A 27,028-nucleotide genomic window follows, 5' to 3' on the forward strand; every position below is an offset into this window, starting at 1 on the left:
GAGCACCTCCCCTCTCACTCTGTTCTGCCCAAGGGTTCTCGCACTTGGCAGAGTGTAAATCCAGGGCTCAAACTATTCTTCCCGCCTGCCTGGTAAGGCCCAGCTCCATTGCAAGAGCTCCTCAAATGCGCCAAGTGGCCCCAACTCCAGGTCCAGCCTCATCCTCCTTCTCAGACTGTGATGCACCAGCCCCATTGCTCCTGGAGATCTGGGGAGAAACGCAGGCTAACAAGTCACATGCAGGGCCACACACTCTCGAGGGGACAGGGACTGCTCTGCTTCCACTGGTGGCAGGTCCCTCCCCGGGACCCAGACGGCAGCAACGATGAATTCCAAGGGTTAGGATTTCTGGCACGAAGGGTAGTCTGTAGTTTTCTTGCAAGTACATCGAACTGCCAAGCCGCTCTCCGGCCTGCCACTGCCTTTGAAAATGCTCTGTCCATATCCTGCTGCCACCAGGTGATCAAAACCGTGCACCTTGCCCATCTGACAGGCAAAGTGGTGTGTGTGCTCTGCCCTGTTTCTTAGGAAAGGCTCTTTTGAAGGACCTAATTTTATTCCATTTATTCCACAGTTAAAGCCTCCCTCCGCCCCTCTCCTGTCCCTCTTCCCCGTCCTCTGAAGGACAAGGCCCCCCCAAACAGCCCTGACAAGGCCAGCACACACCAATTTGATGGGGTCCATGGAAGCATGGGTTAGGGAGCTGACATCTTTGCTGTCAAATTCTGCCTGTGGAGCTCCCCGTGTGGCTCAGTGGTTAACGAACCCAACTAGCATCTGTGAGGATGAGGGTTCGATCCCTGGCCTCGCTCAGGGAGTTAAGGATCCAGTGTTGCTGTGGCTGTGGTGTAGGCCAGCAGCTACAGCTCCAATTGGACCCTTAGCCTGGGAACCTCCATATGCCATGGGTGTGGCCCTAAAAAGATCAAAAAATAAAAATAAAAAAAATTCTGCTTTTCCCAGCTGTGTCTGGATCCACCCTTCTGGCGACCTCCATGACACACAGTGGTGCCTGGACTAGAGGGGCTGAGGCCCCGCCTGGCCACGCTTTGGGGACCACCCACCCTCCAGCCAAGGACCCATCACCACCTGGCAAAGAGCCGGCTGGGCCGCCGCAGTGCAGGGTTCTGGATGCCAACAGCAGAACATCCCTCCTGGTTTGCACAGCGCCATTCTGAATTCAAGGAGGGAAGACAATCTGGAAAATATGAATTTGGGGAACACTGCCAGCGAGTTGCGGCCATGAGCCCCGTGGGTCTTGATGAGCAAAAGGGGGACGCCTGGCCTGAAAAGGCCCTGCTGGACTCTCAGAGGAAAGCTCTAGGTTCATCTTTCAGAAACAATCCACATATGATCCCACCTTGCATATTTTGGTACTATTTTTGCTTTTCTTTCTTTTCCCCACAGCTTTCTCCAAAAGAATCCTAGCTTGAACTTGAGAAAGACAAGTTCTTGAACGTCAACAAAAGATTAGAAAAACCATGTTCTTTCTTATAAATTTAAATTGAATTCAAATTCCTGCACATTTGGAGTGAAACACAAAGTTCTGTAAGTAAGTTTAAATGGACAGTGTTCTGCTGTTTGCTGAGCCTGACCTGGAGCAGCCACTGGCCGGACATGTCCCGATGGCCCAGGGCAGAGGAGCCCTCACTCCTCCCGGATGCGAGTCGGGCTAAAGGGGCGCGGGAGGCCTGGCTGGAGCCTGAGCCTCTGGCGGCCACTCACAGCAGCCCCCATTTTCGGTCAGGGCATCTCCCCTGGACGAAGGCAGGTACGACCACTTCACCAAAGGCCGCTTGATGGCCTCTTCACCAAAGGCTGTTTGCGTACACGACCCCCTCGCAGGTCGAGTGACGCTCCAGCTACAGCACATCTTGGGGACGGCGTTTCTGGAAACCCGAGCATTTCTCTAACTTTCGCTGCAGAGACGCTGCAAAGCCCCTTCCCCCGTCTTGCTCTAAGCAGCCAGAAGCCAGGGACAGTCAGAGTGACAACGCGAGGGGCCCAGTCACCACAGCAGTGGCAGCGCCGAGGGCGGGGGTGGGATGGGCTCAGGACTCTGGGCTGGAAGCAGCCCCCGAGGACAAGGCCCATGACCTCAGAGCCCAGGATGGTGCCCTCCCGCGGCCTCTTGTCCAGGCCGGCGCCTCCTCGCCCCCGACAGCCAGGGGCAGCCCTGTGACCGGACGAGGGTAGAGGCCACACGTCCGACAAGCGTTCTTGCAGCCAAGACACGCCAGAAGCACCTGCAACGCAGCGGCAACAAGACAAAGGACCTGAGAGACATTCCGCCAAGACATGCTGACGCCCACGGGACACGGAAAGGTCTCAACACCCAGGGCTCGTCGGGGAATATGCTGGCCCACCCGCTGCACACACGCCTCGTGCCGTGAGGACCGCTAAAATGTTTTTTAAAAGGAAAAGAACAAGTGTTGGTGAGGGTGTGGAGAAACCAAAGCACTAGTGTGCTGCTGAGGCGACATGAAATGGTGCAGCCGCTGTGGGAAGAGTCACCAAATGGCCCAGCAATTTGCCTGGAGAGAAACGAAGACGGGCAAACAAACACGCACGTGAATGTTCACAACAGCGCTGCCCGCGCCGACAAGCAAGATGGGGGTGTCCTGAGACAGGAGTGTTTGCAGAATCAACGCTCTCCTGAGTCTCTGGGGGCACCACGGTTAAGGATCCAGCGTCGTCCCTGCCGCAGGTTAAGGATCCGGCACTGGAGCTATAGCAGGCTAAAGATCCGGCATTGTCACTGCCGTGAGAAGTGGGTTCGGTCCCTGGCCTGGGAACTTCTGCATGCATGGGCGCAGCCGAAAAAGAAAAGAATAAATGCTCTGGAACCAGGCGGGGGAGGTGGCACCACGTGCAAACGCTCTACGTGCCCCTGAATCGTACACTTTACAATAGCTAAACTGCTGCATTTTACAGTATGTGCATTTTGCCACAATTTAAGCAAAATTAAGAATAAATGAAAAGATGATTACAAGGTGACAGAGACAATGGCTGTTCCGTGTGACATGTGACAGGTGCAGCCACACGCCGCCTCAGACCCTTCTCTGGAGGAAGAAGGGGTGGAGTAACAACCTCATCTAGATGTTACGTTTGATTTTATTCTTCATCTGCACATGTTTGCTGGGGGATAAACACAAGTCCACAGACCTTCCTGCACAGCAGGTAATCAGCACCCAGGCCAAGGCCGGGGATATTTCCAGCTCTCGGCAGGTCCCCACACCCCCAGGTCGGTGACCACCTCCCTCCCAAAGCTGGGCCTGCTTCAGAATTCTGCAACCTCATCCATTCTGCCAACTCTGTAGCTCATAAATGCAGGGCCAGAGGCACTAATCCATTAGGGCTTGCAAAATGATTTCAGCTGGAAGCGAAAGTAAGTTTTGTAAAGGAGAGGCCTATCCCTCTTCTGCTCAGAGACCCACTGCTGAGACCCACATAAAGCGTCAGGATAAACACCTGTATTCCCTTTTATTTACCAGGTTTTCAAAAAACAAAATAGCTCCCTGGTGTCCTCAGAAGATGAATAATTTTAGCGTTTGTAATTTTTTCAAGTGTTGTTTTCATTGAGATATAATTTATACATCAAATTCAGCCTTTTAAAACATATGAGTGGTTTTTAGTATGACATTGTAGAACCATCAGCACTAGTTCCAAAGACTTCGGCACCTGAAGCAGAAGACCCGAGGGAACTCCGCTCCGCCCCGGGCAGCCATGGGCCCATGTCCATCCCTGCAGGCCTGCCCCTCCCGGACTTTTCATGTGACAGAGCAGATGGCCTTGGCCTCATGTGATCAAGGCTGGCCCATGTGTGGCCTGTCTCGGGCAGCACGTTCCAAGGTGTAGGAACAGCCTCACAGGAAACAAAGCGGGTTACAGGCATGTGGTCAGCTTCCTTAGGCCTCAGTCCCGTCTGCTAACCCAGCGGCTGGTCACCAGGACAAGCGGCCCCTGCGTCTGTCCATCCAGAGGGTCTCAGAGGCTGCTGCCAGGCCAGCAGCAGCACCTTGCCAGGGAGTCAAAGCATGAAGTAATGAAAGCTTTCCACCTGTTTCTAAAGGGCTGCAGTGCCCACCTCGGTCTGCAACGGTGACTCAGGCCTTGGGCCAGCCCCCTGCTTTGGCCTCTCCTTTGAACCTGGCCCCACGGCAGAGCCAGCTCCTGCAGGGGCCCCTGGGGCTCCAGCATCTCAAAACCTGTGTAAAACTCAAAATCATCTTTGGCATCACTCTGCTCTAATGAGGCAAGAGGCACTGCCAAGTTCACCACCTGCTGAGCCACCAGACACACCTGGGACTGTGCTGGGGAGGGAGGGGTGCATCGCTGGTCGCGGGCCTCGTCGTGCGCAACAGCCACGGCTGGCCTCGTGGCCTCCCCAACTTCCTTGGGGAATCGAGCCCCAGAGGCACCCGGGCAATTCGAACCAGGGGGGCGTCTGAGCCGCTGACCAGGCTGTGGGGAGGAGGCTCAGTTAGAAGGCCGCGTGTGTGTCTGAGACTCAGGCCGAATCCGCCCTCCCCTGAGCCTGAGGTGGGTCAGGTGCAAAAGGCCCTCCCGGTAATGGACTGCCACTCCTCTGAAACCACCTGCTCTCCGGCTGGGGGAGACCCCCCAGGAAGAGCCCAGTTCAGTGGACCCCTCCCCATCAGGATGGGGCCCCCCCGGCATCAGGCTCCTGATCCAAACCCTGCCCGCTGCAGAGACACACCCAGACCCAGGGGCCAGACCCACGCCGGGCGCACAGCAAGCCAGGGGCGCTCATCCTGGTCTTGGCCTCTGGAGTCCAGGTGGCCCGTCCCCCCACGCCTGAGATGGGGACCATCCCCAGGGAGCCCTGCCTCCTGCCCCTGGTCCTTTCCAGGTCTCACCAACATGAGATGGCAGAGAACAAGCCCACAGCAGAAGGTGCCTGTGGACCAGCTTCCACAGAAGGTCCTCGATGGGCAGACAGCCTGGCCCAGAGCGGGGCTGCCCCAAGTCCTTCCACGGTGAACCTGCCCACGTCCTCAGCGTGTGGGGTCCACCAGGAGGAGAGGCAGGTTGGCCGGCTCTGACGCGGCAAGACCTGCAGCCTCAGCCTCGGCACATGCACTGTCACCTGCGCCGACTGGACCGTGGTGCGAGTGGCGGGGTGCGTGTCCAGGGGATCCCAGAGGCCCCCTTAGGGCAGTTCTTGTCCCATCAGAGCAGAGGTTCCGAGAGGCTCGAGGCTCAAGGCTCCAACCAACTCAGAGGATCCCGCAGAGGACTTCCAGGCCCACTGAGTCTGTGCTGGAGACTTGAGCACAGACCAGCCCTGGAGCTCCGGCCACCAGTGGCCAGACGCCATCAAACCATAGGGAGGCTCGCAGCCTCAACACACCAGCCACAGGGAGTCAGTGCACGGGGCCCAGAGAAGTGCCCCCACGACCCTGCTCACTGGGGACGGCCCCACCTCTGCGAACCTGCCGCAAATACTGTCTCCAACCTGCTGACCCTACAGAGAGCCACAGACCAAAACCCGCGCTGGCCGCTAGACCTGAGCGTTAGTGGCAATTTTAGAATGGGAGTAAAGTGCAAAATGAAGACTTTGGTTTTTCCTCCCTCATTCATTACCTGAAAGATGGGCCAAGAGCAAGATTGGATTCCAGGTCAAAGAGACGGCTGTGTGTCCCTCCCTCGCCATGTCACAGCCACTGGCCAGTGGCAAGCACACACAGAAACGCATGCAGGCAGCCCCACCCCCTCTGCAAGACATGCCCCTACCCCAAGGAGACAAGAGCTGGTGGGGTGGGCTCTCCTGGGTGGCGGGTGGGACTGCGGCCCCCACTGTGAGACACACCCGCGCCAAGTGCAGGGCCAGCGCCGGCGGTGGGCTGTGACCTGTGAGGGCAGATCCGTTTACTCCAACAGCAGAAGCTCTCAGCCCGAAAGCAGGTGCTGGTGAGGCAGGACCTCCAACGCCCGCTTTGAGGCTGAGCAGCTGGGCTTCGGGACGGGTGCCCAGGACAGAGGCTATGGGGAGAGGCTCCGGGGCCATGCAGACAAGGGCAGAGCGGCCCCTGCAGCCTCGGCCCCTGGCACGCAGGCAGCTCCTTCCGCCTGCCTCCCACCTCCCCCAAAGCCTCCATCACACTGAGCGGCCACGGCTGACAGAATACACTCCACACCCCCTCTGGCCTGCAGTCTGACGACACCGAACATGCACTGGGGCAGAGCCGCCGCACGGTGTCCAGGAAGCGGGACAGGTGTCCCTGGGGGGCCCCAGACCGCTCTCTGCCTCCCCTTACACCTGGCAGTGTTCCCACAGCTGCCGTTTCTTCTCAGTCTTTTAAAATTCCTTTGAGAGGCTATGAATAAGTCAATATTTAGGTCTGCTAATGAAATAATCCATAAAACACAGACTGATGAATGATCAGTGTTTATTATACAATATTTATGTTGGCAAAAAAAGGGAAAGAGTTAAATGTCCAATGACCAGAGAGTCCAACAGCAGAAAACAGCCTGAGCCGGGTCTCTGGAGCTGATGGGACACAGGGCCAGAGTCGTGCCAGTGCTGAGGGCGGGACAGATGGGGGCCGGGCGGGGGATGGCCGAATAAATCGAGGCTAGAGGTGATTTTACAAAGAACTTTTAGGGATACGTAGAAATGTTTGATGTGAACGTTGCAAAGGGGATATGTAATAAATACATATATATGTGTGCATTACTTAGTAAGTATATGTGCACATACAAGAGATCCGTATGAAAAATAAAAATGGAGAAGAAATAACTGAACAGGAAGACCAAAATGTTAACAGGGGCAAATCTTTCAGTGGGGAAATGAGACATTTTTTTCTCATCCTTGAAAACTTAGAAGTAGATTTTCCAAAATTCCTATCGACCATACATATGTTTAAACAGAAATACCTACACATTTAATGGCATCTGAGATTTATTTCAAATAAAAATTTTAGACCTTGTCTCTCTTTTGCCAACAATGACTTCCTTGTACACAAAGCACTGGCATAGTTTACAATTACATGTAGTAATAAAGGCCATTTTTGATAAGCAAGTTTAAATGTAAAATGAAAGTACAATTTAGAGCTTTGTGAGTAAATGCCCACTTTATTTAGCTTAAATTAGAAATGTGCTCACAAACCCCATTGAGGCTGAGTGCTTCTAACTCCAGAGGCTGCTATATCATCTGTGATTTTTTTTTTTTTTTTTGTCTGTTAGGAATCTAAACACTGACCTAACTTTACAGAGCTGATCGTGTCTGTCCACAAAAAAGATGATGTGTATGCAAGCTAGCAATGCCAGCGCCTGTCAGCCTCCGAGTCATAATCCCATTGCTAACTCGCACACAAGGCAGACACCCAGCCCTTTTGCCTTCTGAGAGATTTTTTCTGGTTTAAGGTCTAGAGACAGGGAGTTCCCGTGGTGGCACAGTGGAAACGAATCCAACTAGGAACTAGGTTGGTGGGTTCGACCTCTGGCCTTGCTGAGTGGGTTAAGGATATGGCGTTGCCGTGAGCTGTGGTGTAGGTCCCAGACGCGGCTCGGGTCTGGCATTGCCGTGGCGTAGGCCGGCAGCAACAGCTCTGATAAGACCCCTAGCCTGGGAACCTCCATTTGCCAAGGGTGTGGCCCTGAAAAGACCAAAAAAAGATAAAGTCTGGGGACAGCTATAAACCAATACTGAACATTCCAGATTTATTCCTTAATTTATTGTAATCTGAATTTAAGCCATCCACTCCCTGCTTACAGGGTGCTGCTGCCTGATGAAAACACATAACTTATGGAAACCTCTCTGGCCCCACATGACCTGGCATCCTCCACGGGCTGTGCAGACGTCGGCCCCACCACTTACCTGCGAACCCACGCGGTCCGAGGAGCTGCCCCTTCTCCTGATGCTTCTATTTTTGGCTCCCAAATCTGAGCCTTTGGCTGCCCTGGGCTGTTGGCTTATTAGTCACCCAAAGGCCAAATCACAATTTTCCATGAATTAAAGTAAACTGAATCCACAGAGGAGCCCCAACCCTAACTCATGCCATTACTCCCAGGACATGAAAAGCCGCAGAGGTTTCCTCCCTCCCCCAGGACAGTGACAGAGGAGCAGCAGGCAGAGAGGACTGGAGAGGGTGGAGGTCAGGCCAGGTAGGGAGGCAGGGACCAAGGCCATAAGGGCAGAGGGCAAAGGGAAGGTGGGGGCACAAGGGCAGAGGAACGTTCCGTGAATCAGGAACACAGGGAGCAAAGCTGTGTGCATTGTAAAGAGAGTGACACGCAGCAAAAGGAAGAAGGTCATGCAGAAGCCACAGCCCTGGCACAGCCCTGTATGTTTTGCCACCTTTTTCACTTGCTGGCGATCAAGAGATATAACGCTCCATCCCCTGCCTCCTTCCAGCTTCCTGGGGACACATGCACGTTCCTGCCCCATGAGGCCCCCGCTCCTCCTGCCCTCGAGGGCTCAACCCCCAACCGGCAGCTCCGCTGCACCCAGGAAGCTCCAAGCCACCAGGGTTGGGGCTCCAAGGGCAGCAGTGCTTTTCCCGGACAAAGCCAGCATGATAACCAGCAGCCTCCCGCTGTCACCCGAGACCAGCATGAGCCTCCTGCCAGCCCCAGGTCCCCATCAGTAAAATGGGCTCACCACCTGTGAGGTGTCTGGTTCACTCAGCAGTGACCATCTGGACCCCCACTCACCCCCCAGCACAAGCATTTTAACAACAAGGGGTGTGACCAGGGCTGTCACCGCCACACGGCCTTCTAGGTGCTAGGACAGTAGGAGTGGATGGGGCCTGCGGGGGACACAACCTCACTTTGGGAGCTGGGTCCACAGGGTGGGGGGCGAGGTTTGACCAAGCACAGTGACAGCCATTCGGCTTGAGTTGTCCCGAGCCATCCCAACACGTGCCGCAGGAAGTCGGAGTCCTTCCATAAAAACGGATTTACCATGGAGAGGCGCCCAGAACGATGTGGCTTTGCCTTTACCCTTTCAGCTCAGAGCTGCAGGAGGGAGGGTCAGGGCAGATCTGGATCCAGATGGGTGTCCACAACCCTCAATGGGGTCAAATTTCCAGGAATTTCCCAAGGGAAATTCTTCTTCGAAGCTGACAGCAGGCAGCACAGAGCCAGCCTGACTCACGAGGTCTTAGAACCAGAGGCAGTCATGGGACGTCCAGCTGCTTTCTTTCAGTCCAAACCGTGGGCACTGTGGTCTCGTCTTGGAAGAGCACTACCTAGACAGCGCTGGGCACCTTCTCAGTGCACTCTCTGACTCAGGCCCAAGGATATTCCCATCCACCCAGAAGCCAGGCTGAGCACTCGGAGCCCGTCCACGGCCGCCTCCTCGCCGTCGGCCCGCGGACAGCGTGACCGTCCAGTCCTGCCTGGGCCCCAGCCATGAATTACAACTTTGCGTGTTCTGACTCTGCCTTCCTATAGTCCCCAAATCTTTAGCGGAGGTGTTTACTTGTGTAAACACACACACACACACACACACACACTCACACACACATGGCCTCCAAAAGACAGTTGTGCAGCCTCAAGGGACGAGCCTGAGGAGCTCGTGGCCATGACCCTCAGACAGAAACACGAGGGGAGAGGAGAGCGTGACCTGGGAGGAAACCTCCTCGCAGCCCCGCTGCCCTCTTCCTCTGCCCCCTGGGCTTTGAGGTGGTCCAGGGCCCAGCCAGCCCACCCAAGCGGTCCTCAGGCAGGGGACCAGGCACTGCTGCTGTTTGAAGCTCCCTAGGGTAGCGATGGGCAGCCAGCTTGGGGACAGCTGCCTGACTGCCCCCATGGGGTCCCCTCTGGGTCAGGGGCACAGAGGTGGGCACTGTCCCCACGGCCGACTCCAGGTGGCAGCATGTCTACAGGTGAAGCCCTCCCTCGTGACTGTCTGAGGCCTGTAAAACCACCTGAAAAGAAGGTCAGCCGCAGGTGAGCTGACCCTGACCCTGACCTGGCTTGCGGCCAGCCCCCAGCACATGAGCAGTGACACCCTCACCACTCAGGGCCGCTCTAGGTAAAACAGCTCCAACACAGAACAGAAAATCGTTGATGCCACAAGCCAGCCTAGAGAAAAATCCCAGTGCGCTGGCGTCTCCAGGAAAGAAGCCCACTTCCCACGCCCTACGCTCACACGCAGAACCCAGCCTCTCAACACCACATAACATTCAGCATTTCAAGCACATTCGTGACAATCTCTTTCCAAAATAGCCTCTAACCACACAAGCTGTTCAAAGCACCTCAAAATCCATAGCAAAGAGTGTCACGCCCCATTCAAGGCTGGCACTCAGGGCCTCCCTGATGCATCTGAGCAACACTGGCCCTGCCAGGGCTTGGGGTCACCTGGCACAGGGGCAGGAACCCGCTCTACTTACGGGTCCCACCCTTCCTTTTCACTCCGAAGAACGGGGTGGGGGTGGTACTGGAAGCAGCAGAGGAGTCCGGTGTGGTCAAGTACGGGGTGCGTCTGCTCTCCTGCAGCCACCGGCACAGGGCAGCTGCCACGGGAGGCGCTGATGTGTGATCTGACCGACTGGTGACAAACGCAGATGAGGGCAAGAAAACCCTGCATCTCCCCGGTGTCAGCCCCTTCTGCGCTCAGGGCGGCCTCCACTGGGGGCCCCTTTCACCTGGGAAAGTCAGGGCCCCTCCCCAGAGCTGGGGTCCAGCCTCTGCCCAAAGGAGATGACCTAGGACACTGGGCGCCCGGCTCAGCTGTAAGGGAGCAGAGTGCAGACCAGGGCCTGGGGCTCCCGCCGAGCTGCCCTCTGAGAGGAGTCCCCCAGCCCCGCCCCAGAGCTGAGGACTGCACCACTGCTGGCAATGCCACTGTGGGGACCCCGGGGGTGTAGGGGAGAAGCTGGAGGAGGGATCGAGGGTCTCCTCCTCTCCCTGGAAGGCAGCAGAGGTTGAAGGCTCTCAGTGCAAAGGGTCTCAAAGTGGAGCCCCAGCAGGAAGGAGACCCTGCCCACTGAGGGAGACAGAGGCCACCTGCCAGCAGACTATGCAAGGGTCAGGGCAGGGGGCACACAGAGCAGGCGGGCACCAAGGCCAGAGGCTGACCAGGAGCTGGGGGCGAGGCCCTGGGGTGGCCCTGGGCGGCCGAACGAGCAACATGGGGCCTGGGCCACACCTGCTCCAGGTCCGGCAATTCACAGGTGCAGCTTATTCGACAGGGCCCCCGCCCACCCAGCATGCCACACCCTAACCCAGCAGCCACGGTTGGGGTGTTCTGGCCAGCATCCTCAACTGCAGAGCGCTGATGGGGACAAAAGGAACTTCAAAGAAACAGAGTTGAAAGGCGCTATGGATCCCTGCCACCCCACTGGGAACACCAAGTTGCTTTTGACAAAAGACAGAAACATGCGGGAGTTCCTGTCATGGCTCAGTAGTTAATGCACATGAGGACTCTGGTTCGATCCCTGGCCTTGCTCAGTGGGTTATAGATCTGGCATTGCCATGAGCTATGTGGTGTAGGTCCCAGACACGGCTTGGATCTCACGCTGTGGCTGTGGCCGTAAGCTGGCAGCAGCTCCGATTTGACCCCTAGCCTGGGATCCTCTATATACCGCGGCTATAGCCCTAAAAAGACAAAAAAAAAAGAGAGAGAGAGAGAGAAATATGCAAATGAGAAAACCAGACTGATAGCCTCAGTAACCCAAATTTCAAGGCTGTGATAGTTTACAAGAGACTGAATTTACCCCACAATGTGCCAAGCAGACACCGAGGGTCCAGCCCCAACAACCTGACATTCGCCGAGATGTTAGAAAGCCAAACCACAGCTTATCGTGGGGCTTAAAATGAATTTCCTCTTGTCACGTGTTAACATCTATTCTGGATTTCCTGGGGTTTCTTTTATTAGACTTGAGTCCAAAACGGTCTTGGAAAGGACTCTGGGTCATCTCGGCCTCACACGTGTAAGCGTGAACTCAGCAGAGGGGCCACGGAGGTGGGCATGTCCCCCCTCTTGGACCAGCCACAAAATCTGCTCAACACTGCAAAATGGGCCAGGACCTTACTGCCCCTTTCAAAAAAAATGCCTCGTCTTTAAACTGCAAAAATGAATGGAGCAGCATTACAGTTTTGATTTTACTTATAAAAGCAACTTGTTTTCTTCATTGCTCACTAACCTTTGTTTCCTCACCCATTAACACAGTCAGGGAGAGTTTCTGGACTAAACCTCCAGATCTGTTTGGTGCTGATTCCTCAACAGCCCATTTCAGCTCTAGGAAGATGCAGACTCTGAATCCCCCGTGAAATGACCCCAAAGGCTGAGGAGGGGAAGGGAGCCAGCCTCTCCTCCTCCACTAGCATCTGCCCCGCAGAGGGCTCCCCTTCCTGGTGTGTGGTGTGCAACTCAAACCTGGGTCCAGCAGCCCAGTATGAATATTCGTGTCCCCCTGACAGAGCAGCTTCCCAGCATGTCCTGGGCAAAAAGTCAGCCCAGGAATGACAGTTGGACCCACCCAGCCTGTGCAAGGTGCACTTTGTAGCACCTGAGTTTGGGGGTGGCTGCAGGCTCATCTCAAGATAGCGCCATGGAGTTCACAAGATGGCTAATTCATCAATACCCTGACATAAGACCATCATGCCATAGAATGAGCCAGAAATTTATAGAATTCAAAACCTGCTAAACAACTCCAATTGCCACCTAAAATCCAGAGTCTCTAATGGGGGGGCTAGTCCTCCCATGTCTTCCAAAACACAGGCTGCCTTGTGTGAACTTTTTTAACTACGTAAATGCTCTATGACTAGCCCAGAAGTCAGGTGTGCCTCCAGTGCACCTGCAAAACTACATTCAAATGTGATATTGTGCTGTTTGGTTTACACTTTACTTTTAGGTCATAACCAGCTGACCAAAGAAGCACCCATGCTCTAAAAGAATGCACAGGCTCAGAGGCAGCCTGCAGTGGAGCTGGGGACATCTTGGGGTCCCCTTGACAGGGCGGATAATGTATGTCAGGCCACGTGGCAAGGGAGTACACGGCCAGACCGCAGGTGCAGCCACAAGCCCACACCCTCCCAGCCCAACCCTTCCATAGGCAGCCACATCCTCCCCAGGAATCTGCCAGCCCAGTTGTGCTTTCGACTGGTCATGAAAACATCTGTGCCCCCCCCCTCCAACCTGTGACACGGGCAGGGCTGGGACCCTCTGAGCCTCCCTCTCAGGGAGCTGGAAGGATGGGGCCAGCTCCACTCCCCGCTGACAATCCTGCGAAGTAGCTATGACAAACCTCATTTTACAGACACTAAAACTAAGGCACAGAGAGGCTGAGTGATTTGCCGAAGGTCACAAAGCAGGCAAGCTATAGAGCAGGAGTACACTGCAGCCTGGCCGCAGTGTCCCTGCCCGAGAGTCCTGTCTGCCTTCCTTGTCCACATCCTGGACCGTCAGGCTGGTCCAGATTTCGGGCATCTTCCAGTCGGGAGTACATGAGATTCAGCGGCTTCCTGCCCCCACATTCCTGAAGAGAGGCGGAGAGCTCGTCAGACAGATGGTTGATTTTCCCAGGAGTCTGATACCTGCCCCCGACCCCGCCACTGCAACCCCCGCAGAGCCTGTGCCGGTCAGAGAGTGAGCTGTGGGGGAGGGCCTCCACCCAATAGGCTCCCCCCCGCCCCCCGCCTCCCAGTTGTGACAAACAAAAAGTCCACGAGCATGGCAACTGTCCCCCAGGGACAAGGTCAAGCTAAAGGTTCCTTCCTGCACCTGCGCCTGGTGACTCTCAGGAGCCCGTCCCTTACAGCGACCTCTCCAAGCTGCCGCACCGAGCCCATTCCACACAAAAGCCACGCGTATGCGCATGCCCCGCAGCACTTCCCAGATGAGATGCACACGGGAGCCTCCCAAACAGCTCTGAAATACTGTTTGCCAAGGATACCTCCACCACTTTTAGGCCGCTGGGACACTAAAGTCTGGAGTAGCCCCCAGTGGGCTCAGAGCAACACCTGCTGACCCCCCCAACCCTGCGCACGTGCAGTAGGGACCCAGCCGGCACCTGCTGGCCCTCTCCGTCGCAGAAGTTCCTACTTTAAAGAACCAGCACCTCATTTCCACAAACCCAGTGGATGCCAGTGTGGTTCCTGGAAGGGCAACTGGGCAGCCCGGCTGTGGAGCGGGCAGGTGGCTGGTGCTTGGAGCTGAATTGTCGCTCATTACAGTGATTCGTGGCCAGGTGAACAAGACACAAACAGGTCTAATTTGGGGCCCAGGCTCTGCAGCTCCCTTCTCGTCCCTCCTGACCACCCCCCCTTGAGGCTGAAGGGCCTGCTTGTCCGGGAGGGACATGGGCAGACAGGGACAGGCTCCCCTGGAGAGAAACAAAATAAACAGAAAGTCAAGATACGGAGCAAAACCACAGAGACCAGGGGCTTTCTTTCCAGGAGACCCTTCACTTCCGGTCAGGACATGCCGGGACAAATCCTTGGGTCCAAAGGCTGAGAAACTCTCCAAATACGGAGGCGGAGCTGAGCACAGCAGGAAATGATGAACAGAGAAAGGAACGCCAGATTCCAGACAGACGGGGCCAGCTGGGCTCGGGCAGCGCAGGGTCTTCCGACTGACGCTTCGGGAGTTGTCCCCATGTGGCTGACCCCCAGGACACAGCCAGGAAAGTGAGGGGTGATCAGGCTCCGCAGCCCACTCTGCTCGGGTCTTGAGCCCCAGCAGGCAGGGCGCCAGCGTCCAGGGAGCTGAGCGTTCACGAGGCTGGCAGTCAGTGGAGAGTCTGCACCATTGCAGCCTAAGGCAGAGCCCCTCTGGCCTGCTCCACAGGGAGCAGCACCCTGGCCCCCACCCACCAAGGCCCGTACACCCCGTGTGCCGTGTGCCGTGCTTCCCTCTTGAGCTGGTTCCAGCATATCCTCCGGGGCAGCACAGCCCAGCCCGGGACCTCAGAGCTGGCCAAAGACTGAGACCTCCCACCGGCACAGCCAGGAGAGAGAATGGGCCAAAAACAAATAGGAAAAAAAGCTAAGGAAAAATGCAGCTTGTGGACCTAAAAAGCGAAAGATTTCCAATACAAATATTAAAAATCAAAAACAACTGCAGAAAAGACATTCAAGTAATAGAAAGTGGAAGGGCAGGTGTCCCCACAGCAGGGCTCATGGCAGGTTGGGGGGGTGCAGGCCAAGCCACCCTTGGGCCCCCAGACAGCAGGTGCCCCCAAACGCACAGCCCCAGACCCCTGGGCACCAGACCCACACGAGCCACGTGACTGTCTGCGGTGTGTTTGCAGCTCTGCCGCGTCGGGCGGAAGAAAGAAGAGCGAGAACTCATTAAGAAACGGGAACCGCTGTTCACCTCCGCACACCTTGCGGCAGCCCGTGAGGCCGGTCCCCTGGGCATGGATCCTGCCGACGGGAAGAGTCAGCGGAGTCACTGGCAGCCTCCCAGGCCCCATCCCATCACCACAGGGTGACACAACATCATGCACCCCTACCCCCAAGACAGGCCCCAGGCATGTGTGTGCACCTGTGTGTGGCAATGTGCATATCTGTGTGTATCTATGGGTGCACGTGTTTGTGTGCGTGTGTGTGCATCTTTGTGTCCCTGTGTATGTTTGTGTCTGTGCATCTGTGTGTATGCCTGTGTGTGCATTGCCTGTGTGTGCCTGTATGTCCGTGTGAAAACTGGGCCTGGGTGTGCACCGTGCCTGTGTGTGCCTGTGTTCCTGTCTGTGTGTGCACACAATTGTGTTGTGACAGGAAGAGACCCTGTAAGTTGGTAATGACGAATGACCCCTCCCTCAAGGAAACTCCTCAGGGCGGGGGCGGGGCAGCCCTTTCTCAGGGAAGCCTGGTGACACCTCTCGGGCTCCTGGACACAGTGCACATGGGTGGTATGTGCTCCCACGTGAATATTCCATAAGCAGAGGTTTTTGCCCTTGAAACTCACCCCTACAAAGTCGATAAAACGCCCAAGTGTTTGATGCTAAGTGGAAAACCATTTCTGGTGGTCAGCCCAGGACAGGCCAGCAGGGCCACCCCAGAAGGCTGCACTTGCCCCCCGCAGCCCCAGACAATGTGGAATTCCCCAGCACGGCTCTCACCCGAAAGGCCATGGGAACCAGCCCTGTCACAGCCTCGCACTGCAGACCTCTCCACGAGAAGCCAGCCTGGCCTGGTCCCCTGAGGGCTGCACACTCATGGGATTTCTGGAACCAGCTCGTGTTTCTGGATCCCCACAAACAGCCCTGTACCACATTTTGACCCCAGCCCTGGAAAGCCCCAGTTCATCTGGGCCTAAATAAGCAGATGCCCAGAGGCTTGGGGGCCTGGGGCTGAACCACCTCCCAAAAGCCCACGTTTAGCTGCCTGACTGCCTCCGTCCCACCTGGCGTTGCCTGGCTGGGGGCTTGTTCTGTCCTGCATAAGTGATATCTGGACCTAGCGGTGAGGGTGCCGCCCCCAGCAGGGACGGGAGGAGGGGGTGGTCAGAAGCCAGAAGGCAGGTGTCAGTAAGAAACAGTGCTACTTCCTGCCACGGCAGCCTGCCCCCTTCTGTCCGCACAGCCTGCCCCTTCTGCCCACACACAGCCTGCCCTCTGTCGTAAGCACGTCTCTGGTGAAGACGCTCAGTTGTTCAGCAGCTCAGGACTCACAGCTGGGTGGTGGGGCAGTGGGCTCTGAGCCCCTAGCTGTCAAGGGCCTCTCAGGACCACAGGTTCACAAGAAGGTGTCTCCCTGCTGAGAAAGGCCCATAAATGCTCATTTAAAGCTTTTCTGGGAAGGAGGCTGCAGTGGGAAGTCAGCTCTATCTACTGAGGAAGCGCTCTGACAGCGCACCCAAAAAGGCTGATCCTCACTGACCACACAAGCGCCCGGGCCCCAGCGATTACCAGTTCATCACAGGACAACTCAGCAGTCACAAACTCTCCTGCTGTGTGACTTTGGGAAAGTGACCTGGCTTCTCTGAGCCTCAGGGGAGGGGCCGGTTAAAACATCTGCACAGAACTGTGATCCAACTGATGCAGGCGCATCCTGCGGGGGGGGACCCACTGCTCCCCACGGCGTGTCCACAGCTCCCCAGGTAATGGCTGATTGGTGGCCAGCGTGGAAACAGACGGTCAGACAGAATGGCTGTCCCAGGACCACCCACAAGAGCAGCAAGGAACATGACATCTTTGTCCTCAACCGCAGGGCAGGCCGGGTCGCAGGGTTACTGGGGGTCACCCTGTGTGGTCTCTGAAAAGGGGCATCACATGGAAGGAGAAACTGGCCCTGACCCCACACTCAGATCACACTTAACTGGACCCACCGTCCAGCCTAAAACAAGACTCCAGAGAAAGACACCAGAATTCAGTACCCTCTGCTCCGTTAGACGTCCCGAAAACCCAGAAACTCAGGCTCAACCAGAGGGTCCTGCCAGCCCTGGAGGGCAGCCAAGGGGGAAGGCCTGGTGCTGTGGGAAGCGCCCAGAGGCAGCGCTGGCCAGGAGGACGGCAGCGCTGCTCCTGGAGCAGGATGGAAGCTGCCAGCCGAGCCTCCAGGCTGTCCCTCTGAAGCTGAGAGAGCCCGCAACCCTGTCTGCCTCTGCACCTTATCTCGCTGGCAGTGGGGGCCAAGACCGGACACTTCTGTCACTTGGGAAATTATTCAGCTAACAGGAACAGAAACTACGTGAAGAGGAAAAAACAGGCAAGAGCCACTCCTGGTCTGACTCAGGACTGAAGGGCATGGCGCTCAGGCTCTCACCCGAGTGGGGTCCAGTCCCCTCCTGGCCCTAAGCGGGCCTGGGAGGCTAACATGCAGCCTCACCAGCTGGGCCTTCAGCAGGATGCGGACTGCCCCGCTGCGGGCTTCAAGCTAAGTGAAACCATCCAAGTTTCAGGACAGCGGGTGCCTCAGCCCAGCACCCGCCCTTCTAGCGTCCTGGGCGCTCAGAGACCTAGGGTCACGGCCTCTGATCCCACAGTCCTCTTTCTGGTCCACGACATCCAGCAAAGCTACAACACACACCCAAATCTTCCCAGCCACTGGTGCCGAGTGGCCCTGAGTCTGGGCCCACAGCCATTCTGCAGGAAGCACGCCGTGGCTGCTGGCCCACGGGGAGAGCTGGGCCATGGCCCCAGGAACACTCACCTGCTGATTTCTCAGGACCTGCATTTAGACCACCATCTGAATGTGCATGCTGTGCATGCTGGAAGCTGCCTCGCACTTAAAGAGAAGCACCAGGTTCCCTGTGTGTGTGATGGTGTGACCTTACATGTCCCCTCTCGCCCATGTGCGTTTCCCTGCCATGGGGCGGCAGCCCACCTGCCCGCGAGTCTGAGCCTGTTACTGGCTCAGTCTGGAGCCCTCACTTTCCTGCACAGAGTGAGCCCTCCACAGCTGGGAAAATCACTTGCTTTCTACCCGCCGGTATCCTCTACAGAACGTTGTTTGTTCCATCCTTTACGTGGTTGTGATTTTCAAACGCTTCGTTTACCCTATTTAAATACACAATAGCAATATTCCTGCTTTTTCAAACAGAGCTTTTATCTCGAACCTGCTTTCCTCTTCTACAGAAGCGTCTCCACTCCCCCGCTCAGGGGTCCAAGAGACAGACGTGAGTCCGCCTCCATGTCCGCCTCCGCACAGGTGTATCTGTGCTTCGCGGTTCTTCTAGAGGATGACCTGAGACAGACTTTCCGCATGTCACCCAGACAGACCCCACGGCCTTCTGCCTGTCCCATGGCCCGGCCTGGCTCCAGCTCCTCTCTCTGAAAGCCAGGCTATGGAAGCTCCATCACGAAATCACCCTTTCAGGAGGCAATAACTTTGCTTCCTCTCTTTGCTCTCCGAACGTTCCTGCTCATCAGCATGGACTGGTCATAGCTAGAACACGGACCCCCCCACCCCGCCCAGTGCTGGGATGCAGAAGACAGACGGTCAGCAAGGACACCTCTCCAGCTAATTTGCTACAAGATGAACAGAGCGAGTAGCTTCAAATTATATGAGCACTAACACCTCTCCATAAGGATCAGAACAATGCAGGTGCCTTTGCTCATGCAAGCTCCCTGCGCTGCACAGAAAGGCTCTTACTCTCTCCTCTGACAAACAGAGAAACTGAGGCAGAGCAGGCTTACATTTGTCAAAAGTCACAGAGTCCTCAGGAAAGGTGGCTGGGCCTCAGTCTCAGGTCCCAGCTCTTGTCCTGAGCAGGCTGGTGACCACAGCAGCCTGGATCCACCTCCCTCATGAAAGGGGCCTGGGCAGCATCCACCTTCAAGTGTGACTTGCAAACCTCACTTCTTCCCTGGGACGTAGCTGCTCCCACTATGGCTATTTCCAGCAAACCATATCTCCTTTCTGAACACTTGCTAAAGCCTAATGCACCAAACTCACACTTCCCGACCCTGGAAGCGTTTACACACGCAAATGCTTGCTGCAGAATGCTGCGTTCCAGGGCCCTGCTCTGCCTACCTGCCTGACAATTTTCCCGACATGCCAGGGGGTATGTGGGCTGCAGGTGGCCCTGCTCAAAGAATTGGCTCTGGATTTCTGTCCTGTTCAAGACACATCCTCACGGGCTCTGCCCCAGGACCCCGTGGTCAGTGACAACCATGTCTCAGGTGCTCCCCACTGCCTGCCCACAGGACCCAGAGGCCCTTGCCTCCCTCAGGGACACGAGTGGCCACCTCCTGTCCAGGAGGAAGGAAAGATGGACAACACTACATGTGAGGAGGCCCCAAGCAATGTGGGTTAGTGCCCGGCTCCACTCCCAGGTGGGTGGCCCTGGTCAGGTTACTTAAACTCCATGGGTGTCCCTCCCTCTACGTCAGTGTCATGGGGTTTGGATAATTTAAGTTAAAACGAGATAATATGCACACCAGAGCCCTAAAGTCTGCACCCTTCCCACCTCCACCTGTCAATTCACTCCCCTTCCCACAACAGCCTGGGGAGTTGGCCTGGGGCTGAGCCAGTCTGCACACCAGTCCTTAGGACTAAAAATAGCACAGCAGGCTGAGCTCGGTTAATAGAATATCCCGGTTAATTTTAGCATCAGAGAGAGAGCTCCGCAGAATAGAAAACCCCTGATGCCAAGAACCTGTGTGGCCAGCAGGGCCCCCTCCTCACTCTCTCCCTCTCCCCTCCTCTCTTCCCTGCGGCCCCCATCTCCTTCCCTCTCCCGGGGTCTCACCCTCCTCCCCCCTCTCTCTCTCCTTCTCTCTCCCCCTCCTCCTTCCCCTCCCCCCTCTCTCCTCCCCTCCCCTCCCCCCTCTCTTCCCCCCCCTCCCGCAACACCGACATCCCTCCTGTGCTCACAGAACGTGTCCTCCAGTGGACCCCTCAAAGTCCCTGCTACTAACAATGACCATTTCCACTTGTTAAGAGGGACCACCTCCTCGCCTGAGCCCTGCAGACCCTGCAGACCCTGGGACGGGCACACTGCCACTTGCCAAGTAGGAAATCAAGATAAAAATCACAGCCTCTGCAGTGCAGACCCAGAACCTGGAGCTCCCAACCCCTGTGGTCTGGGGCACCTTCACCAGGCCGCTCCTCACCAACCGAATGGCCAAGGGGGGCACAGACCAGGGGCCTCGGCCTAAGGACCTCCTGCCTCTGGTGGGATTCTGTTTGCCCTGAGGGGCATGCCCACCTGGGGAAGTTCCTTGTGCTTGCCCTGGACCCAGACTGCCCTCGCCCTTCTGGGTGGATGACCAAGAGGTTAACGTTACAGAGAGGCTTCAAGCCCAGGGAACTTGGGGGCCACTGCACGGGGTCCAAGTGGAAGACCGGCAGCTTGGCCTCATGTGGGACTCACCAGGTAGCTCCAAACTGCCCTCAGACCCAAGGACAAAACCTACTCACAGACCAAGAGGACTTTTCTCACCGTCAAGTGCAAGGCCAGGATACTTTTTTTAGCTTGAGAAAAACATCTCTATATATTGCTCTTAATTGAACACATTTATCAAGATGACACTTTTAAAAACAAGCAGTAACTATCATAGAAAAGAGAAATGTCCCCGGGAGTCAAAGCTACATGGCAAGGCCGACGGGAGCACTGGGTCCAAAGTGACACTATGGGGTCTTCAGCCCTTACTGCCTACGAATCTTCAAGCTGCTTCCCTTCCAGAATAAAGGCCTGACTCATGGAAAGTCAGAGGAGACACTTCCTCAAAGCAGCCTCATAGGAAGTGTGTTCGGTCTTACATGACATGAGATACGGCTGTTTCCAAAGATAGGCCATGGCGGAGGATCTCCAGTGCGCAGCGCCACCGGCCAAAATAACTACGAGGTTTAAGTGGGCAATGGGCAGGTTCTTCAAGACAAGGACTCGAAGTAGTTACAATAAAAATGCCTTCCTTCCATTTGGCACTTTCTTAAGTATTATCTCATTTACAAAATGTGGGAGGAAAAGAAAGGGGAAGAGGGAAAAAAAGGAAGAGACTCTTCCCATTTCCCTAGCGCTGCCTCTCAGTGACCAGGTGCATCACACGTTCCAAACGACTTAAGGACTAAGAGGCCAAGGCCCCCAGCCCTGAAAACTCTCAGGCCCCAAACTGTCCTGCTTTTCCCCTCACAACAGCAACAGTGACACTGCCGACCGGCATAACTGGAGGGAGCATTTCTTCCTTTGCCTTTTTCCGGGAGTGAGGGGGCGGGCATTAAGTAAAAGCCTGAACAACACCGTCTTGTAAGCTCCCACCGGACACTGCAGACAATAAGTGCCGGCATTTCGCAAAAGGAAAAATGAGGCCATGAACGGGGTGGGGGGGGGGACGCTTGCCCGGGTCACCCAGCCAGCAGGCCAGCAGCAGACACAGGGCATACAGCCAGCCAACCAGCCTGGAGACAAGGCTTGGTGATGTGTGGGCTGCCAGGGCAGGGTCTCCCGGAACCAGAGTGCGCCCGGAACCCCTGCACACCTGCCCCTCCTCCATACCGACCATGGAATCCCTCGTGGTTGCGCCTTCAGACCAAGGCACTCGGCAAGTCGGGCGGAGACATGGACAGCAGAGGACTGAGGGAAGAAAGGGAGAGCTCAGGGCACCACCCACCACAGCCGGGATCACCACCGACACTTTCCACCCCCAGGGAAGCCAGACCGAGCCCCACCCCAGCCCCCGTGGTCCCCTTCCGGCTCTCCAGCACAGGCTCTAGCTCAGCAGCACAGCCCAGAGCACTGCTTTGTGCCAGTGTTGGAGGGTGCCCTCCTGTGTATGCAGGCCTTTGCACCCTGCAAGCCCCAGCCACAGAGGTGGGACACAGATGCTCCGTCCTGCAGCCCAGCTGCAGGAGAGAAAAGGAGAGCTGTAAACACATCCAGGGAGCTAGGCCACCGTGCGGAGGCATTTCTGCTCATCCTTGCTGTTAAAGCCCCCAGACATGGGCAGGGGGCTCCAAAGGTTCTAGTAACACACGGCCCCCACCCAGGGTTAAAGACTGCAGACACTCAGTCACTGCACTGACCCTCAGCCAAGTTGGGTGTTTCTCATGCTTATTTAAAGTGCAGCACACAGGGGAGAAAGCCTAACCAGGCAGCATCTTCAGCCCCCTTTCCTCCACACCCAGCCCCCTACCCCCCGTTTGGGCCCAGAACCTGCCTCGAGGATGTGCAAGCAGGCGAGCAGGGCTCCTCTCCCAGGCCTTTGGGTGTCCCCTGGCCGCTGCTTCGCCTCCTGTGCCATTTCGATCCTCTCTGCCCCACAGACACAGTTCCAGAACCCTCCTGAGTCAAGTCTGACACTGCCATGTGGGGCCTGAACCCCAAAGTTCCCGGATGCCTTCCTGCCCACCACACCCAGAAGCCTGGCACGTCACCCCACCCTGTGCTTAAGGAGGCAATCTCAAAGCCTCCGGAGGACCGTGGCCCTGAGGGGCACTTCCCTGCCACTCTTCGGGTGAAGAGCCAATGTGAACCTCTCAGCATGAGAGTGACAGATTCCAACCAAGTAAACAGAAGCCCTCTGCAGGCGCCTCCTCAGGGTCCTACCCGCAGTGCTTCTGAGCCAGCTATCAACAGCGTCGCAGCCATGATCCACAAACCAAAATAAAGCAGACACAGGAAACAACACGCTGATTTGGGGTGGCTGGAATTCCTGAGCAGCACTGAATGTCATCAACAGCTGACACTCAAGCAGTCACTGGGTGCCTGGCTCTGTTCCCGGAGGCCCTTTCTCACAGGGGAATGTGCAGCCCCCCGGGGAGGACAGGGAGTTCAGCGGGCAAGACAGACCCTGGGGACAGGCAACACTCTGAGTCCCGAAAAGCCCTCTCCAACAGGAGCTGGCCCCTCATCTGTGAGAGGACACACTTGTGGCATTAATGTGTAGCAGACACTCCAGGCACTGATCTTGCTCTGGGGTGAAAAAGTCTTACATCTCCAAGATAAAACAGGACCACCAGGAGAAGGCGACACTCTCTAGATAAACCCAGGAAGTCCAGACATAGCCTTCCAGCTGCACTTCCCTCCCCCAGCTCTTGGGTCCAGTGAGAAAGGCAGGCTGCTCCAGGGACACGACCTGAATGGCAGGCCGGGTGGCCAAAAGCTTCCGCGGCCAGTTCTCAATGGAAGGGGGGAGGGGTGGCTCCTGTGGCTCGCCGCCCTGAGGGAGCCCTGGGCCAGGGCGCTCCACATATTCACACAGACACACACACACACAATCACTCAGGAACACACATATGCACACACAATCCACCTACACAGTCGTGTGCACACCCAGGCACCAGTCAGCAGCCTGCCTCTGCCCCTCGCCCCGGGGCAACATGTGAAAGAGCTCACACGTTCCCAGCAAAGCAAGTTTCTGGGCGCTGCACTGAGCGGAGGTGCGGAACCCCGAGGTGGGTGTTTGGGGCACTAGAAATGTACGCATCCGGAGAGTCCCCACACGCGTGCGCGCGCTCATGCACACGCAGACACACACTCCCAGCAGGGATGGGACCCGGGTCCAGCCGCACCTCTCCCTGGTGCAGGCGACCCCACCTGCGGGGACTAGGGGCCGCTCGCGGCGCGAAGGCACCGCGGGGAGCCGCGTCCCCCGAGCTCGGCCCGGCCAGTCCTGCGGAAGGTGGGGAAGGGGCTGCGGCCGGCGGTCTCCCGGGAGATGGCGAAGGGGCACTCGGTCCGGCATCTCCCGAAGGTGGGGAGAGAGTTGCGGCCAGAGGTCTCCGGGAAGGTGGGGAGGGAGCCTCGGCCGGGCATCTCCCGAAGGTGGGGAGGAGGTAGCGGCCGGAGGTCTTAGAGGAGGTTGGGAGGGGTCAAGGCTGGGGATCTCCTGGGAGGTGGAGAGGGGAGCGCAAATGAGGAGCGCGCGTCGCCGGGAGGCGCCAGGGCCGCGGCCCTCAGCGAAGGGGTCGGGAGACTGAGGGCGCCCGCCGATAGCCCCCTGGAAGGCCACGACGCCTCTGCCGGCTCCCGGGAGCTCACCGATCTTGATCTTCACGCTCTGGAAGACTCGGAGCCCCTCTTCCTCCACCGCCATGCTGGGTCGGCCCGGAATTCGTGCGCCGAGCCCCGCCGAGCAGCAGGAGCCAGAGCGGCGGCGCAGTCCCCGCGCTCTGCGCGCGTCTCGTCGACCGCGGGTCGGCCGCGCCTCTGTCCCCTGGCTCCGCCCACGCACCCGACCATTGGCCAAGAGCGCGAGCGTGGGCGGGGAGGCTCCGCCCACGGCCCTGCCCAGTTGCCTTGAGCCTGAGGTCCGCAAAGGGGCAGGAGAGAGACGGCTCCGCCCACATCCCAGCCCCAGATCCCCATTGGCCGAAGCTCGCAAAGGGGCGTTGTCGGTGTCAGAGAAGGGTTGGAAGGTACCACGCCGGGGATGGCTCACCCAGCAGGGAGGATCCCACACGGGTTGCTGGAGGAACTGGGCCGAGGGGCGTTGGGGGGTACTGGGCGTGGGGAGGGCGCCAGGAGGGGACCGGGCAGCTGTCGCTGGCTCGGGGAGCGGGGAGCGGGGGGCGGTGGCGAGGGCCGGGCGGAAGGGGGGGCGGGGACCGGGAGGGGGGGGCGTGGAGGACTAGGGTTGCAAAGAAGGTGGCGGGGGCTAGGCGAGGGGAGGCAGAATCTGGCGGGAGGACGCGGGAATAGGGAGATGTGCACATGACTTTAAGAAACTCAGACCTAAAGGAATCAAGGAAAAGAATTCCCTGGCCCAGCTCGGCCCCCTCAGAGCAAGTCCGCAGTTGCGGACCAGCTGCTGGAGACCTGGCCTCTGGAGGAACGAAGGGTTCCACTGAGGTTGCTGATTAGGCTCCGCAGATGTCCATTCCCTTCTGATGCCTTCCTGTCCCTCTACCGTGCCCTGGTTTCCCGCCACCTGGCTCTGAGTCTTTCAGGCCACGTGCACTCCTGTCTGCCCTCGCTGATCCCCAAGCTACCATCCTCCCCTTATTTTCTGTCTCCTGACTTCCTGTCCACTTACCTCTCCTCTGACTTAGGAGTGCCCAACATCACACACACAGACTTACACACACACACACACACACCAGAATACAAGCTTAATAAAGAGAGAGGCCTGTTTTTCTCACTGTTTTACCTCACTTCCTAAAAAAAAAAAAATGCTTAGGTACCTGTTGAAAAAGATTACTGACCATTCTTACCCTCCTTCCAGGTCCTCAATCAGCTGCTTGAGGCAACCTTCTCAGGACTGTCAGAGGAGGTGTTTACTCATGGTTTACTGAAGAGGCTGGGGTCAAGCCCCCAGTGTTGCTGCCTCAGGACCCCAGCAGGCTCCTGTAGTTGTGTGGCCACCCAGAGCCCACCCTCCTCCTAGCCAAGACTTGGCCTCCATCAGGGTAACTGAAAAGTAACCCCAATTCCTGACCTTCTCAGAGGACCAGCTGAAACCCCAGTAGCAGCTGCATTGTTGCCAAGTGGCTCCTCTGTCCCCATCTTCCCCCCATTCTCTCACAGACTTTCTCTCCCAAACACTTCCAACCAGGTCCTGCACATGGATTTCCTCTTTGGAGTCTGTTTCCAAGGGAACCGCTGTAAGGCATCTGGGGCCAGGACTGTCCAAGGAGTGGCCTCTATGATGGGGTTTGAGAGCCAGATGCTAAATGACAGCTGGCAGCCCTGCCCTGCTGCAGCAGTGCCGAGTCGCCAGGAGGCCTGCTGAGGGGGACACGGTGGGGTGCAGTGTCTCAGGTACTGGAGAAGTTGGAAAAAGCAGGGATCATCTGGACTGTGAAATTAGGTGGTTCTCGTAGAAATCAGTGGAATGAAAAAGGTCACAAATTTAAAGAAAAGTGTGACAAAAAGGTTTCCTTGGTACCATGTAAAGATATCCTCATCTCCTGCAATCAGAGCCAGGACTTAACCATGAAGACAGTGGTACCCAGAGCTGGTTGAAGGCTCAATCCTTGGAAGGTTGCTGTAACCATTACACTTTGGGGAGGATCATCTGGATTAATGCATTCAAATCCTTGAATCCTGGGTTCCTCTAAATCTTCTAGACCGGAAGAGGTGTCCCACTGCCCCCATTAGAGTTGAACGCACCCTCTGTGCTTGAAGGTGATTCTGGGACTGTACACACACCCAGTGCTCTGCCTCCAGCTCCACTCCTCACTGTACCAACATCACCCAGCTGGAGAGGCACTGCATCTGCAAACAGACCCAGGAAACCCAGTAGGGGCAGGGGAGCAAAGACAGAAGCAGAGCCAGGGGACGTTGGACTCAGGAGAGGCAGAGGGTCAAGATAAACCAGGTTAGAGTTGATCAATATGGCCTCTTTCAACCGTGGATTTGGCACCCTGGCAAGGACCACAGGACCCTAGCATGGCCTTTGAAAGCCTATAAAAGAGCAGCATCCCACACTGAGTGAAGTGGAAATGCGAAATGGTCATGGTAGGTGGCAGAGGAAGGCATCTGTGCTCAGAGACATGGCACAAGAGAGAAAATACGCTCCATGAGAGCAGGAAACGTGGTTGGTGACTGGGAAAGCCAAAGGACACAGAGTGAGGGAGAAGGTGCCGGTGAGAGCTCAGCTTGGCTGGCCACTGCAGGACTGCTGAGGGTGGAGACGCTGTTGTGGGGAGCACTGGGCTCCCTAAGAGCAGTGAGGATGTTCAGGTGGTGACATCACAGGACCAGGTGGTGACGTTTCACCATCAGAAG

At 56.8% G+C, this 27,028-nt stretch overlaps 1 protein-coding gene across 1 annotated transcript in view; it reads right to left on the minus strand.

Moving 5' to 3' along the window:
- The window catches only part of RASA3 (RAS p21 protein activator 3), a 77,266-nt gene extending 52,770 nt beyond the window's left edge, over positions 1-24,496 (minus strand). The window contains exon 1 of the mRNA XM_047756027.1: positions 24,341-24,496. Coding sequence (XP_047611983.1) covers positions 24,341-24,395 — 55 coding nt within the window. The 5' untranslated portion in view covers positions 24,396-24,496. The remainder of the gene's footprint in view (positions 1-24,340) is intronic.
- Positions 24,497-27,028: the final 2,532 nt, after the last annotated feature.

The sequence above is a fragment of the Phacochoerus africanus genome, chromosome 13 (genome assembly GCF_016906955.1).
Source record: "Phacochoerus africanus isolate WHEZ1 chromosome 13, ROS_Pafr_v1, whole genome shotgun sequence".
NCBI classification, from domain to species: domain Eukaryota; kingdom Metazoa; phylum Chordata; class Mammalia; order Artiodactyla; family Suidae; genus Phacochoerus; species Phacochoerus africanus.